General features: G+C 43.3%; 1 protein-coding gene across 1 annotated transcript; it reads right to left on the minus strand.

The window, feature by feature from the left end:
- Positions 1–670: 670 nt before the first annotated feature.
- On the minus strand, positions 671–14,833 carry LOC121442224 (PLAC8-like protein 1). Its single transcript, XM_041643691.1, has 4 exons — positions 14,715–14,833; positions 9,393–9,529; positions 2,141–2,277; positions 671–811 (listed from the first exon to the last, which is right to left on the minus strand). Exons 1-4 carry the CDS (start codon positions 14,831–14,833, stop codon positions 671–673), a joined length of 534 nt encoding a protein of 177 aa, XP_041499625.1.
- Positions 14,834–15,300: the final 467 nt, after the last annotated feature.

Below are 15,300 nucleotides of genomic sequence, written 5' to 3' on the forward strand. Positions count from 1 at the left end.
CCGCTCCCCACTCCTCCTCCCCCCTCCCCCTCCAGTCCTAAGAGAGGGCAGGGTACCCTGCCCCATGGGAAGTCCAAAGCCCTCCCCGCTCCATCCAGGCCTAGGAAGGTGTGCATCCAAACAGACTAGGGTCCCAAAAAGCCAGTACATGCAGTAGATACAAATCCCAGTGTCATTTTCATTGGCTTCTCAGTAGGCCCCAATTGTCAGCCACATTCAGAGGGTCCTTCCTGTACAACTAAGACTGAAGGAGTTGGGCTGGGGGGGGAGGGGGCAATGGCTTACTGTTCCAAAGACATCAGTGCCTAGTTAATCGGGCCTGGCCCATCACTGATATTTTAGGGAAAGTGGGCTATACAATAAATATACATGGGAATTTTTCAGCCTCATGGGAAAAGATGGCATCAGAAACTAGGAGAAAAGTCAACCTTCCAAAAGCCAGGGGGAGGGGAGAATATATCACTCACCTCTAGAAGGTACTGTGTATGGCTGGACCAAAATAGCAAAGTCAGAAACTACTCAAAACCTCGGGGGCATCATAGCCCAGCAGAGACAATAGTGAGTAAATCATTTATTCTATTCCAGTGAATACTTATTGGGGAGGGGGGACTATCTTTCTAAGACAGGTTTGAGAGGAAGGCATAGGAGAGCGAGCGCAGGAGGAGGGCTATCAAACCAGGCTGTCCTTGGGTGCTTGAATTGCACAGATCTCGTAGAGTTGGGCGGTTCTCATCTTGAGTTCTCGGGCCACCTGACAGATGGAGAAAGGCCAGCAGCAATGCACCACCATCCAGTCTTCACAGAGTGTCCCCTAGGGCAAGACCAAATGACACAGGACTCTTTCTGTTTCTCAAGGGATATTTGTCCTGGAGGAGGGATGACAAAGAACTGCGATTGGATTGGGAGGAAACAGATGGGACCCATAAGAAAATGGCAGCTTTTCAAGATAAAATGGGAAGCCCCAGGTTAGGATGAGGTATACAGTTTTAATTAGGCATGTTAATTAGGTGAGCCAAAAGGGGAGGTTGATTGCTGGACTTCAATACTTTGATAGCTGGACCTTGGTAGTCAGCCTCAGGAGGAGGAAGGGGCTAGCTTTAGGAATGTATTCTAATGGTTTAGCAAGGCGGAGGGAGTCAGGGAGAAGGGCAAGGCCTGTCAGAGCCACATGCTTTAGCGGAGTAGCATCCCTTCAGGTAATAAACTAAAATGGTCCCAAATCCCCATAGTAAAAAGTGATGGGAAATAAAAAAGAAAATCCCCCCTCGCCTCCCCCAGAGCTGTCCCCAGTCACCCAACTACCTGCCTGGAGACAATCATTGGTTAACAGTTACATGTCCAGGCAAACTGGATCAATCTAAACATATACACATACAGTCCTCAGACATGAGGAGTCACGCAAGCCTGTGTCTTGTTCACATAAAAAGATCATCCCCCAAAATACCTAGATACTGTGAGGAAGAGAATAAAGAGAGTCTGTCTGTCTGTGTCTGTGTCTGTGTGTCCAACGTAGAAGGTTCCCTTTGGAAGACCCTCTGTGTCTGGATGTGTTTCCACCCATCTCTGCTCACCCACTCATGGCTTCAGTCTTGGCTCTACTGGAAGTTAAGGACCACAAGGAGCCTCCTAAGTAAAGTCTACCTGCGACACATGGGCTACACTCCAAGTCAGACCTCACAAGCACTTCCTCCAAATTAGGTGTGAGTCCATCCGCCATGTCTTGAAGTAATAAGAGACAAGTGTGCTTTTATTTCTGTAGATGGGAGGGGATAGTGGCTACAATCACCTAGTTCTGCGCATCAAAGTACATCTCAGAGTGTGTAAGTTGGCCAATGATTTGACCAGACCTGTTCACCAACACAGCCTGCATTATGATTTCTTCTTGAAATAGCCTTCAATATAAAATATACTTTTCATTTAAGTGATAACTCCTAGTAAATAATGAAATCAGAACTTTCATTCCCCACCATTTTTTATTAAATGTGAGATTTTTTTTTTAAACATGTGTATGTGTGTGTGTTTCTCTCTCTCCCTCTCTCTCCCTTTCTCTCTCTCCCAATCACCATGGGGAATCATAGGTTTGAAAAGCATCCCAGTTCTCATAAAGATTTGGATTCATATATGCCTCAGTTGTCCTTACCTGTATCTTATGTCTCTCTCTGGTGCCAGTTCTCAGTGCAAAGGTAGACCCTGGTAACAGTGGCCAACAAAGACACTCTCCATAATGCCTGGCAATGTCACACTCAAGACACATGGGACAAAAGAGACCACAGAAACCTGTCGATTGCACAAAAAAGAAAACCAGCGTTCTCAGAAATTCAGGGAACAACTTCACATTTTAAACAGATTCGCAACCCTATGCCATCAATTCAACACCGCATTGTCTGCCTGGAACCAGGGACAAAGAATGAATAAACAATTCTCAAAACTCAGAGCTAGAAAATCGTCATTACCTAGACATATCAAAATTGTGTTCTTTTGTTAAATATTGCCAAAACTTAACCTGACATGATTCTGTTAGCATTGATTATAGGAACTTTTTCTCCTGCCAAAAATGTTAAGTAATTTTTGAATCATAACTGATACTTACGTTCTTCTATCCAATTTTTAACATGGACCTAGGATACTTCCCGAATAAGCTTCATGAATTACAGATATTCCTTTCTGTAAAAACGATAGAAAAACTATTCCCATTTCCTTTTCTTGTCAGGGTTTTATTCTATTTCTCAGATCAGAGGTTATTCTGAATGTTGTCAGCTTCACAGAGCCACTGACGTTTGTCCATTTTAATCTGTAAACTATTAGGTGACTGGGCCCTTCAGTGTCAACTGGAAATGGTTTCCACTTAGTACTTCATTCACCATTAACTCTTGATATGACTTGCTACACAGACTGAATGGACTAACACGGATTCTATTCCCAAGATGTTTGAGGCCACAGAGCCTCCGGAGAACATAATGGCTGTTACGAACTTGCTCCAGAAGGGAAGAGAAAGCGCATGCCCATGGGCAGGCAAATTGTTCACTCCCTTCCACGGAGCTCATAGTGCCACAGAAAACTATTAACGAGCCGTAAGAGCCTGCTGACACACAATTAAGATGTCACATCATCTAAAACTGCAAAAAGATGACAATCCTGATGATTTCAAATAATTAGGACTATGAACCAACAAAAATGCCACAATACCAGTCTTTGGAAACACACTATCTTAGTTAGGGTTGTCATTGCTGGGATAAAACACCATGACCAAAGCAATTTGGGAAGGGAAGGAAAGGGTTTATTTGGCTTATGTTTTTAAGTGTTCATCACTGAAGGAAGTCAGAACTCAAATGGGGCAGGGACCTGGAGGCAGAAGCTGATGCAGAGGCCATGTAGGGATGCTTCTTACTGGCTTGCTCCTCATGGATTGCTCAGTCTGGTTTCTTATAGAACCCAGGACCACCAGCCCAGGGATGGCACCATCCACAATAGGCTGGGCCCTCCCTCACCAATCACTAATTAAGCAAATGCCCTACAGGCCTGCCTATAGACCTATATGGAGGCCTATATGGATGATTTTCTTAATTAAGGTTCCCTCCTCTTACATAATTTTAGCTCATATCAAGTTGACATAAAAATATGGAGTATGCATGCTAAACATTTTAATCAAGAGGAATTTTATATACAAAAAATGCACAAACCTTAAGTATTCGCTTTGGGTGACAATAGTAGCATTCACCTATATAATAGGAAATCATACCCTTATCACCCCTACTCCTGAGGGAAACACAGTCATGACTTCTATCCCTCATCTCAATGGAATCACATTTACTTCTATTGTTTTGTGCAATATCACGAGTTTTTTTAGGTTTACTCATGTTGTTATATAAGTTATAACTAGTACTGTTGAATAAGTAGCATTTCATTGTATGAATAGTCTAAAAACTGTTTATTCTCCCACTACTCGACATTTTATTGCTCCATTTTTTTGATATTAATACCACTATGCATACTCACATGTAAGACTTGATATAGACATACCTCCAATTCAGTGTGTGGATATATGACTTTATTTTATCTGAGTAGTTTCCTGAGAGTGGAATTTCTAGGTCATATGTTTAATTCTACAAATATAGAGAAATAGTTCTCCAAAGCATTTGTACCATTCCATACCCCCTCTGACACCATTCAAGACTTCTAATGGCTTGACATCATGGCTAGCATTTGCTATTGTCAGAGTTTTGTTTTAGCCATTGTAGCTTGTGTGAAGCGTTAGTCACCACAGCTTCTGATGCGCCAGAAACAAAGGTATGGTAGGTACCTTGTAGCTGAAAGCAAACTAAGTAAGCCTCAAATAATTCTAAGATATTTTAATCTGAATCAAAAAAAAAAAAACAATCCTGACTGGGGCTATGGCTCCATGGTCGTGTACTTGCCTAGAATGCACAAGGATCAGTCCCCAGCACTAAAAAATAATTCCCGAGCAGAAAAGGAGACTCTGCCCAGCACTGACAACTAGTCTGAACAACTTGGAAAGCAGTATAAGGCCTAGCAAATTTGCAGCAAGCAGAGGGTTCCCAGCATCTGCAACCTTGAATTAGAGCAATTTGAAATCAATGGCACGGTCTGTGAGGATTATGAAAGACGGTAAATTCCCACAAACAAAGCAATTAACAAAAATTTGCCTAATAATAAAGCTGGCAAATTAAGCAACTGATCAATCCTGTTTACTCGTCTCTGAACAGTACCACACCCTGTAAAGACATTGATTGTGCCTTAGCATTGTTGCTCCACGTTAGAACTCACTTGCTGGGTTTTTTTGTTGGTTGGTTGGTTGGTTGGTTGGTTGGTTGGTTGGTTGGTTGGTTGATTTTTAATCTGTCTGTCAGATAACCATGCTATATAAGTGTGCTTTTTAGACACTTGTCTTACTTTTCTACTGAGGTGACATAATACCATGATCATAGCAACTTCTAGAAGAAAGCATTTAATTGGGGGCTCGTGGTTCCATATAGTTAGAGTTCATGCCCACCATGGTGGGGAACAGTGGCAGTGGTCAGGCAGACATGGTGCCGGAGCAGAGCAGAGAGATTACTTCTGATCCACAGCAAGAGGCAGAGAAAGAGCTAACTGGGAATGATGAGGACTTCTGAAACCTTAAAGTCCACCTCTCTTAAAAAAAAAAAAAAAAGTGATACTTCCTCCAACAAGGCTATACCTCCTAGTCCTCCCCAAACAGTTCCACCATCTGGGGACCAAGTATTAAAACATACGAGCCTTTGGGAAATGTTCTCATTCAAATCACAATACTTAAATTCAATCACTTTGAACTAGAAGTCAGCTGTGGTTTTTAAAAGATGTCTATATCGAAGCCTATATAGAAATATTTATTTTACAATAGCTCATGTTTATAAAGAGTTCCCTGTGTGCCAAGCTCTTCCTGAAAACATTTAACACGTGTTAGCTCATTTAATCTCTGAAATAATCATATAAACTAGGCACTTTTTTGTTTGTTTGTTTGTTTGTTTGTTTGTTTGTTTTGAGACAGGGTTTCTCTGTGTATTGCCGGCTGTTCTGGAACTCACTCTGTAGACCAGACTGGCTTCAAACTCAGAGACCCACCTGCCTCTGCCTCCCATGTACACTGCCATCGTTCAGGCCTGCATGATAGCCTGCCCCATAACCACAGTACGTGTGGGATTAAGATAGTAGAAGCATAAAGTTTGAGGACAGCCTAGGATACACAGGGAATTCTAGAACAGCCTGTGCTTGCTTGCTAAGACCCTGTCTCAGAAAAATCAACTGATGAATAAAATGGGTCTTCTTACTAACCCCATTTATAATTAGTTCACCTAATCTCTAGAAGTAATTGTCCCTAAGCTTATAATATTATTAGTGAAGGACAGAGACCATATTTGAACTCTAGGAAAATGAACCCAGAGTCCTAGTGTATGTCCATATGTTCTCATGTTTTACATTTCTATCCCATCATAATTAATGAAAAAGAGTTTGTGTAGTCCAGGACAGTATGTCATTATATTTATCCCTGTGGGGTGACCTGAATTCTGTGACTCTTTTCAGAAAGACCCTCTGAGTCAAATGTCACTGCTGTGCATGGTGAGGGGTGTGGCTGGAGACAAAAATACTTAGACTAGACCCCAAGAAGGGATGCACAAGAATAGAAGGCTGGGATCCTTTCCCCAAAAGTAGGTTTTGCCGTGATATCGGAGAACAGGGTAAACACACAGAATATGGGAGGCACTCTTATAAATATATATCAAGGAAAACAGAAGAAAAGATAATGGCCATCAGTGGGTAGCTTGCTAAAAAGGAAATACCAATGGCCAACAATAATGTCATTATGAAGGCATATTAATACTATCAGAAATCACTTGCTACTCACAAGAATGCCCCATTTTTAATATATGTTTGGGGACATAAAATTACAAATACATGAATGTGGAAATTGGCCTAACCACATTAGATGAGACCTTTGCTCAATCTATTAAGAATTAAAAACACTCTAGGAATGAATAATCTCACTTATCAGCACCTAGAGTAACACTTGGGCACAGAAGGACACCTGCAAGGATAGTCACTGAAGTGTGTCTGCATCACAGCGTTTACAAACGCAAATGCATGTCAGTAGGCTGAGAAATAGATAAAACATGGCGTGTAACCACTAAGAATGTGGGAAAAGGACTGGAGAGGTGGCTCGGTGATCAAGAATGCTTGCTGGGCGGCCATGAGGACCTGAGTTTGGATCCTGGCAAACACAACACAAGCCAGCATACATACCTGCAATGCCAGGACCGTGAGAGACAGAGACAGAAGGAGTGGTAGGGCTTGATGGCTGCCAGCCTAGCTCTAGGTTCAATGAGAGGCCCTGTCTCAAAGGAGCATAAAGTGGAGCGTAATAGAGGAGGATATCAGATGCCTTCTTCTGGCTTCTGCCCATGCACACTGGTACCCATACCTGCACATACACTGCACGCACATGCACACACATGCACAAACTTTTCTAAAAGGATGTGATAAAAATTCAATTAAGTACCAACAGAGCGAAATCTCTAAGGCTAATTTGAATTTTAAAAAATCAAATTGCATAAGGAGCACAACTTAATACCAATTATGCTTTGCCTAATGAGTTACAAAGCAATAGCATATATTGCTAACAGATTTACACAGGTAAATGTAGAGAAAATACCTGGAAGGAAATGTTCCCAAATGATTTTTTGTTGTTGCTCTTGTTTGCAACCATAAATGGTATTTACAAAGAGACAAGGATCCTTTTTCTGTAGCACCCCATTTCTACAAGGTGAATGTGCCAACATGTTATCAGTCATATATTTTCTTCTTTTACAGAGCTCATGGTCAATAGGGATGCATGGTACACATTCAGCCTTTCCCTTTACTTCCACAGCCCACCTAAACCGAGGCCTGTTCTCCACCCTCCTGTGTAGAATGCCATCCTTCTCCCTTACAGGCGAGTCAAAACAAAGACAAGAAGCGGTGGTGTAGAGGCCCAAAGAACTGAAGGAAGGAAGGAGAGTGGGAATTGAGCACGGCACATTTCAGGTCGCTTGCTGCAAGGGAGCTGAACCTTCCAATACTAAGATACTTTAGAGAGGAATGGAGCACACGCATGCACCGCCAGTGGGAGTGTAAATTAACTCACCTTCCAGAAAGAAAGCCACTTGACGACATCTACCATAATTTAAAGAGGCACGTTCTGTTTGGTCAGCAAGTTTACTCATTAGCAGTTACCCAAGACAGATATCCTCACACTATGCAAAACTGACATCTGAACAAGCTGGGTTGCACAGTACTGGTTTGAGTAAACCCCATACTCCAGCAACCGGAGTTTCTGCATAAACAAACTGGGATACAAGGGGATTCATGAGGCAATTTAAGAAATTAGCTCCAGATGTGCTTATGTGGCATGATCACCTACATGTGTGGTGAAATCGAAACAGAGGTGTCTAGTAATGTACATTTACAATTCTTCCACTTATGTAAACTGTGTACACACATAAGTAAGGGATCTGGCGGTGGGTGGGGGAGCGACAAAATATCTGCACCTACAGATACTGTTTTGTCCTTGGGCTGTCTTCTATATTTTTCTTTTTTTTTCTTTTTTTTTTTTTTTTTTGGTTTTTCGAGACAGGGTTTCTCTGTGGCTTTGGAGCCTGTCCTGGGACTCCCTTTGTAGACCAGGCTGGCCTCGAACTCACAGCGATCCGCCTGCCTCTGCCTCCCGAGTGCTGGAATTACAGGCGTGCGCCACCACCGCCCGGCTATATTTTTCTTTTTTATGACCACTAAATGGTGATTTTAAATCAGGACCCAATACTTGCTTCTCACAGGTTCTGGGATCCTGAGACATGGCCGGTGAGATAAACAGTGACTCAGTGTGCCTTTGCTGTAAGCCAGAGGTCAGTCGTGAAACTAGAACCTCTTGACGACTGAACCAGAGCCAGACAAGATCTCAGTCAACAGAGGGCGTTTCCTTTCAGATCATTCTTGTTACAAGAGCAACGCATGGAGAGATTAAAGAGATAATTTTTGAAAAATGAAATGTATTTGTTAGCCTGCCATCTGGAGATATCTGCTGTAAATAATAGTATTAGATCCTCCTATGCTTTTTTTCCCTAAATGTTTTCACCTCCTCCAGATGGAATTTAATGAACACAGTTTTGCACTCACTCGGCTTCTTAAACTCAAAACCATATGCAAGACAGGTGTGCTACCATGCACCTTGAGTCCCAGCGCTCAGGAGGCCGAAGCAGGTGGAACTCGGTGAGTTCCAGATGAGCCAGGGAAACAGTGAGACCCTGTCTCAAAAAAAAATAAATTAACAAAAGTGAAACTGTACACAAAAGATCTTTTAACTCACTGACTGTTACTCTACTCTGTGACTCTTCAGAGCTGTATAAGAACCCAGTGGATGGATGCAGTACATATGCTGTTCCAAGCTTTGCCACAGTGACCAGGGCTGCAGTGTTGATGTGCCTGTTCAATTTTGCACATAATTTATTTTCTCAGATTAAGCTCCTACTAAGAAATGTAGTTACCAGGGGAAACACTAGTGTAACCCTTGCTGATCTCCACCAGTTCATACCGTCACTTCTAGTGACAAGGGAGGCTATTTTGTGTCTTTACCAACTATGGATTCTATCATTTAAATAAAAAAAAAATCTTTGAAAATACCACTTATCCTATGAACGGGTCTACACTGTTGAAAAGCATGACTTTTTTTTTCCCAACTAAGGAACAGCCTTGAGACGCTAGACTAATCCAGTTATTCTGAAATCTTTTACTTTCTGACCTTGTGCCGGGGTAGCTTTTCCACTTACTGATACCTCAGGGGAGAAAATGGTAAGGAGGAGTGTGAGTGAAAAGGAAGCCCGTACAGATTTTCCTGTCTCTGCAGACGCTGAAGAGGCCGGTGCTCCAGTCCCCACCAGTCTGGATGATGGTCGTGACTGTGGTCCTGCTGCTGGCTCCGCGGATAGGCTGCTTCACTACGGTTCGAGCTGGTACTTGGCTCCTGGAGAGTCAAGGATGATGGTTAACTTGTTAACCAAGATGCTGAAGAATGATAACCATTGATCAAAACAGAACAATAAAGAAGAGATCAGAGACCCGTGGAGCCAAGAGGCTGAGTCATACATAATCCAGGCTGACGCGATCAGCTCCCTCTTTCAGCATGCCTCCTCTGACTTTATAATGTTTAGTCCCATTAAGGACCAATCTCTTACGCAAGTTCAATGTCCAATCTAACACCTAGTGTTTGCCAGGGTTTCATAATAGCTAACTTCACAAACTTGAAACAAAGAGACATCCAGTCAGATCCCAGCATGTCCCTCCATGGTGACATGGCCGCAGCTAAGTGGTTTGTGCTCCCTACCTCCTGTCAGTTCAGATGGGAAAATGATCTCACGGGGCTTATTGTATCAACTGAAGGACATATAACTAGTTTACTGTCACCTGAGGGTGTGCCACAGGTGAAGTAAGCTATAACCCAAGAGCGGTGAGCATCTGCTCAAGAAAGAATGATGGGGAGACTGGGAGAGCAGCTAGGAACCTGGGCACAGCTACTGGGGTCGACATGTGGATGGCCCCAATGCACAACATCCCACACATTCCTCTTGGAGTTAATTTTCCCTGAAAGGAATGGATATTTCCACTTTCTGTAATTCTAAATTAGTAAACAATTGCTTAACGGACTGGGATGTGACGGTGAAGTGAGGGGGAAAGCTCCCTCCTATTTCTGAGATAAAAAGTTCTGTGTGAATTTCAGTCATGGAAATGGCAAGAGTCATTTCCATAGATGAAGGTAAGCTGCTTCAAGGTTCATGGGAAAGCTGGGTCAACTTGGAGTCAGTGGGGCCTATCATGAGTCTGAGCCTGCACTGTGTTGTCATTACCTTGTGGTATGCCTCTCCTGCAGCAAGCCTCATGAGCTGCCTGCACCTGATCTCTGAGGTGCTGTGGAAAATTAAGGACGGAACCTGCCTCACATTCGCAATAAAATAAACAAGACGCAGCACCATTTGCCCAGGAACCATTGTTGCAGTAGGTCACCGAGTTCTAGATGCCCTAGGAGTCAAAGTGAAACTTGACTGAGCAATCATAAGAGTGCATTGCTCTGGGGGTAAATGGCTGGAGAGCTCCTTTCAAATCTGATTTGGAGCAATCAAATCAGTAAGATGTTATGGTATGGTGATATGTCTTTTCCACCACACCAATACTCCCTGCTGTTGTGTTGAAGGTCCCTAGCTGGTGGTATGATATGAGGTTCTGGAACCTTTAGGTGACAGGCCTATTTGGAAAAAGTACTTCATTGGGATCTTTGAAGGTTTTGCCTTGTGAAGGGACAAGTCACACCTTTGAAGGGAGCCTTTAAAGGAGTCCCTTTCCCTGCCTGCTTCCTGTCTACCTTAAGGCATACACCACCTTCCTTCATATATTCCTCCCACCACAATCCTCTCAACACGGGCCCATAATCAATGGGACAAAGGAATATGGATTGAAATCTCTGAAATCGTAAGCCAAAACACATCATTCTTTCTGTTCAGGTGTTTATGTCGTGCACTCTGTCACAGGGACAAGAAAATTAATCGCTTGCCCAAGCATCACCAAACAGGACAACTTGCCAAAACAAGTTCCAAAGCCCTGCCCCAGACCAACTGCACGGGTCTCCAAAGTCCAGAAGTCACGACCATAACAGGTTTCCAGGTAACTCTTAAGGAAGAAGTCTGTTGCCACCTGACACCTCATGCAGTGGATCTGAAAGCCACTGGTGACTGCAACAGCTCCCAAGTCTTCACCAGCTAGGCGATGTCCATGGAACAGGAATGGCAAGGGACACAGAACAGGTAGTAGGCAAGAAGAGAGGATACTTGAAACACACCTACTCCAAAGACCCAGTGAGTCATCAAGATGTTAAAGAGCTGGAGATGCTCCACGAGAGCTCAGAAGGGACCTAGAGGCCAGGCTGGATCTACTGGGTCCCCAGAGCAGGGCTCGTCCTTTTATCTGGTAGACATTACAGATAATACTTAGGGTCTAATTAGCACTTTGAGACCCTATATGTTTTTTTAAATATTTATTTATTTATTATGTATACAATTTCTACATGTATGCCTGCAATACAGAAGAGAGCACCAGACCTCATTACAGATGATTGTGAGCCACCATGTGGTTGCTGGGAATTGAACTCAGGACTTTTGGAAGAGCAGGCAATGCTCTTAACCACTGAGCCATCTCTCCAGCCCCATCCTATATGTTCTTAAGACTTGGAAAAATGTGTAAAACATAAAGCTGATGCTAAGTCAAACACTGGAAGTTAGCATTATGCCCATTCCATTGCCAAATAGAACTCACGAATTCTGTTGTTGCTTGGAGTACTTTTGTCATTTGATTTTGAGCCAAGGTCTGTGTAGTCCTGGTTGGCCTGGAATTCACAAGAGCTGCCTCTGCCTACTGAGTGCTGAGTTAAAGGCTTACGTCACCACACTCAGTCCCACCAGCAAATATTTGATTGCATTTGAAAATGTGTTTAAGGTTTTCCTGTTGCTCAAAAAATGCCCAGAGGCATAGCTGCTGAAAAGTAGCCGCCAGTGGCTCATCATGACCTATAACCAGATAAGTTCAAAACAAAATTGTAAAACACCCTTTCGTCTGCCACTCAGATGTGTGTGAAGAACGAGAGGATTATGGCCTGCGTATGTGTTGATGTTCAGCCTGAAGTGTGTTAAGGGTTATTTCTGTGAACTGACATATGCTCCCTGAAATGTGGCTGTATATGGAGATGACTCCTAGAAAGTAAAGTTCAGTAGGGCAGAGGGATGGAATCCTAAGTTAATGGCCTTGATGAACAGAGAGACCAAGAAAGTACCCTGTGAGCCAGGAAAGGCCTCACCAAACCCAACCGCACTCCCCCAGTCCCAGACTTCCAACCTCCAGAACTGAGGGAAGTAGTCATTACTGACTCCACCCGGCCACCGATGACCATTTGAAACTGGTCCTGAAGAAGCTGCCTTCACACTGGCCCTGTTTCATCTCCCTCCATTTGTGCTCCCTGTTGCCAGGGGCACAGGCTGTTGTTCCTCTTTGTATGCCCAGCATCAGCACACTGCCCTGAAACGGAGTGAGTACTCGATAAATATTTGCTGATTGGATCAAATAGATTCACTGTCTCTCCTATTGTACTCAAGTCTTTCTTCAATCTAGCTCCTCTGGGCTAAATTATGCAACTTGAACTGCATTTCAATTCTGTAGCCTAACTCTCAGGTGTGAGCTGATGAAATACAAGCAGAGGATAGCCTAAAAGCTTTCTGCATCTCTCTACACAATCCAAGGCATTTCCTTCTCTGCATGGTGCCTACCAGTGAGGGCTTCCATCATTATGCTAAGAGCTTCAATCATCTCTGATTTTAGTGGAGGGATTTCTGAGGGCTGAGCACCTGGAAAGATTTTTCCCTGAAATGAACCATTTGCAGTCTGCAGCCCTAGACAAGAGATTTTTGCTTCTATCTTAAAATTATGTGCATAACACCTTTTTATCACAGCAAGGAGGCCAGTCTTCTATCTACTCCAAATCAAGTAACTGAGAAGGTAACTTTTACTTGTTGGAAAAAATTACGTGTGTGTGTGTGTGTGTGTGTGTGTGTGTTTGCCTAATTTTGAACTCAATAAGAACTCTATTCTAATACTCTGAATCTTTGGTGATTTTATTAAAATGTTTAGATTTACAGTTCAAGCTTAACGCTGCTCATCTGTCATGATTCAGAAAGTAACGCCAGCCCTTCCCTAGGCACTGCCTATGTGCCAGGCATTTGGTAGTCCCACTAAAAATAGCAAGGTGATGAGGTGTGACAGTGTACACCGGTAATCCCAGGACCTGGGCAAACAAGGCAGGAAAGGTTGAGAGCAACCAAGCCTGCATAGCAAAATCCCATCAAAGGAGAGGGAGAATTCAAGAGAGAGAGAGTCAAAGCAAGACCAAGGGCAGGATGGCTTATCTTAATCCGGGGCTGCTACACATGAGATGAAAGTAGTCACTGTAACTTCTTGGGCAGCTTGTCTATATGACCTGCAAGGAGTGCTTATGCCACCACGAAGAACAGGAACAAGCTTGGGTATGATGGATACAACTGATGCCCACAGACCTGGGCCAAATCAGAGACGCTGCCATTCATAAGCAGAAAGAACAAACTGGTGCACACTGAATTTCAAATCCAGCTCAGCTACGTTCTAGCTCTTCAAGCTTAGGAAAGACCCCATCACTGCCCTCAACTCTGGCCTCATCTTCCTCCTCCAACTGTGTTTTAAGCACTCTAGCTCTTGGTTGCCGTGAGCATTCAATGATATCATGTACTTGGTGCATGGGAGGCATGCAACTGACAGCAGCTAGTGTTAGCATGACTTCAGCATCCAGTGCGCTTTCTTTGCTTTTCTGAGGAACAAAGAAGGCAGAGAAATCTGGGTCGGTGTTTTTAAGATGATACATGTGCTACCCAAATACCTTGAGATACAGTCAAGATGTTCAACCATCTTAATTTGACTAGGATAGAGAACTTTTGGTACTAAAATCAAGATGGTCCTGAGAAAACCAAGAGAGGTGGTAACTCTGCTCATCAAAAGCAGAGGGAAGCTTTAGTGGGAAATGGGATGACAGCAGCCGTAGTCTCTTTGATCCTTTTACCTAGTGATGCTTCAGATTGGTAAAATACACTCTCTCTTCTGGCTTCACTTTCTTCTAACTCACCCACCTAAGAAGCCAGGCACCCTCCCCAACAAAAGCTGACTGTCCCCATGTTGAATACACCACTCTGGGCAGTTTCTGTTAATTCTTTAATCAAACATACAGTGCTAAGAATTTATTGTACTTTCCACCCAGGCCCCCTTGTTTACTCCAAATTCTTCACTGAAGTCAAATCTCTAGGATATTTATGTCAAAGGGGTGGATTTCACAGGCAGTAGCCAGATATAAAGTTTCACTTGATCAGGACAGGATAATTTAAACTAAGAATGAAGAGATTTCCTTTAACTTAAGCAGTCCTTCCTTCACAAGCCATGCACAGTTGCCCCCTTCTCACGCACTCTTGGGGCTAGGTACTCCCACTCGCCCCACAAAAGCCGCTGTTCTTTCCCCGGGCTCCTTTTACAAAGAGATTGGCTGGATAGTCCAACAGCAAAACCTGTGAGAAAGTCACCTGACTTCCTACCTCAAGTGGGAAATGAAATGCTCATCTTCAGACGATACGAGGGAGAAGAGTGGTGCATGTGTACTGAGCAAGGAAACGTCCTCGTGGGGCCTGGAGAAGTGATGCCCGAGCCAGCTCATAAGGACAGCTTCTTGTCTTATTGTCTGGTTATCCTTTCCCTTGGACAATGCGCAGACTGGTTCTAAACCTGGGTTCAAACCAAAGGGAAGCGTGCCTTTAAAAGAATGTTGCCTTGATATTCTGGAACTTGAGGTCATAGCAGGCTGATAGACAGACATTGTATTGTTTTAAAGATGAGCACATGTCTAACTAAGGGTCTGTACCTTTTTCTAATCTGAAGGGAGGGAGATTGATGGAGATACAATGTAAACACAAAATTTAGCCGGGCTGTGGTGGCTTACGCTTTTAAACCCAGAATTTGGGACGTAGAGGCAGGCAGATCTCTATGAGTTCAAGGCCAGTCTGGTCTACAAGAGCTAATTCCAGGACAGCAAGGGCTGTTACACAGAGAAACTCTGTCTTGAAAAACAAAAACAACAACAACAACAAATGTAAACACAAAATTTAAAACAAGGAATTTATCTTT

Source organism: Microtus oregoni, unplaced genomic scaffold (assembly GCF_018167655.1).
Source record: "Microtus oregoni isolate MIOR12 unplaced genomic scaffold, Mior012 000088F_ref0000325, whole genome shotgun sequence".
NCBI lineage: Eukaryota > Metazoa > Chordata > Mammalia > Rodentia > Cricetidae > Microtus > Microtus oregoni.

Coding starts and splice junctions, on each gene's coding strand:
- LOC121442224 (XM_041643691.1), bottom strand. CDS start 14,833: ATGAGCTGGCTCGGGCATCACTTCTCCAGGCCCCACGAGGACGTTTCC. Junction 9,530..14,714: donor CATTTCATTTCCCACTTGAG/GTAGGAAGTCAG, acceptor TTGACTCTCCAG/GAGCCAAGTACCAGCTCGAA. Junction 2,278..9,392: donor CTGCAGAGACAGGAAAATCT/GTACGGGCTTCC, acceptor TGCAATCGACAG/GTTTCTGTGGTCTCTTTTGT.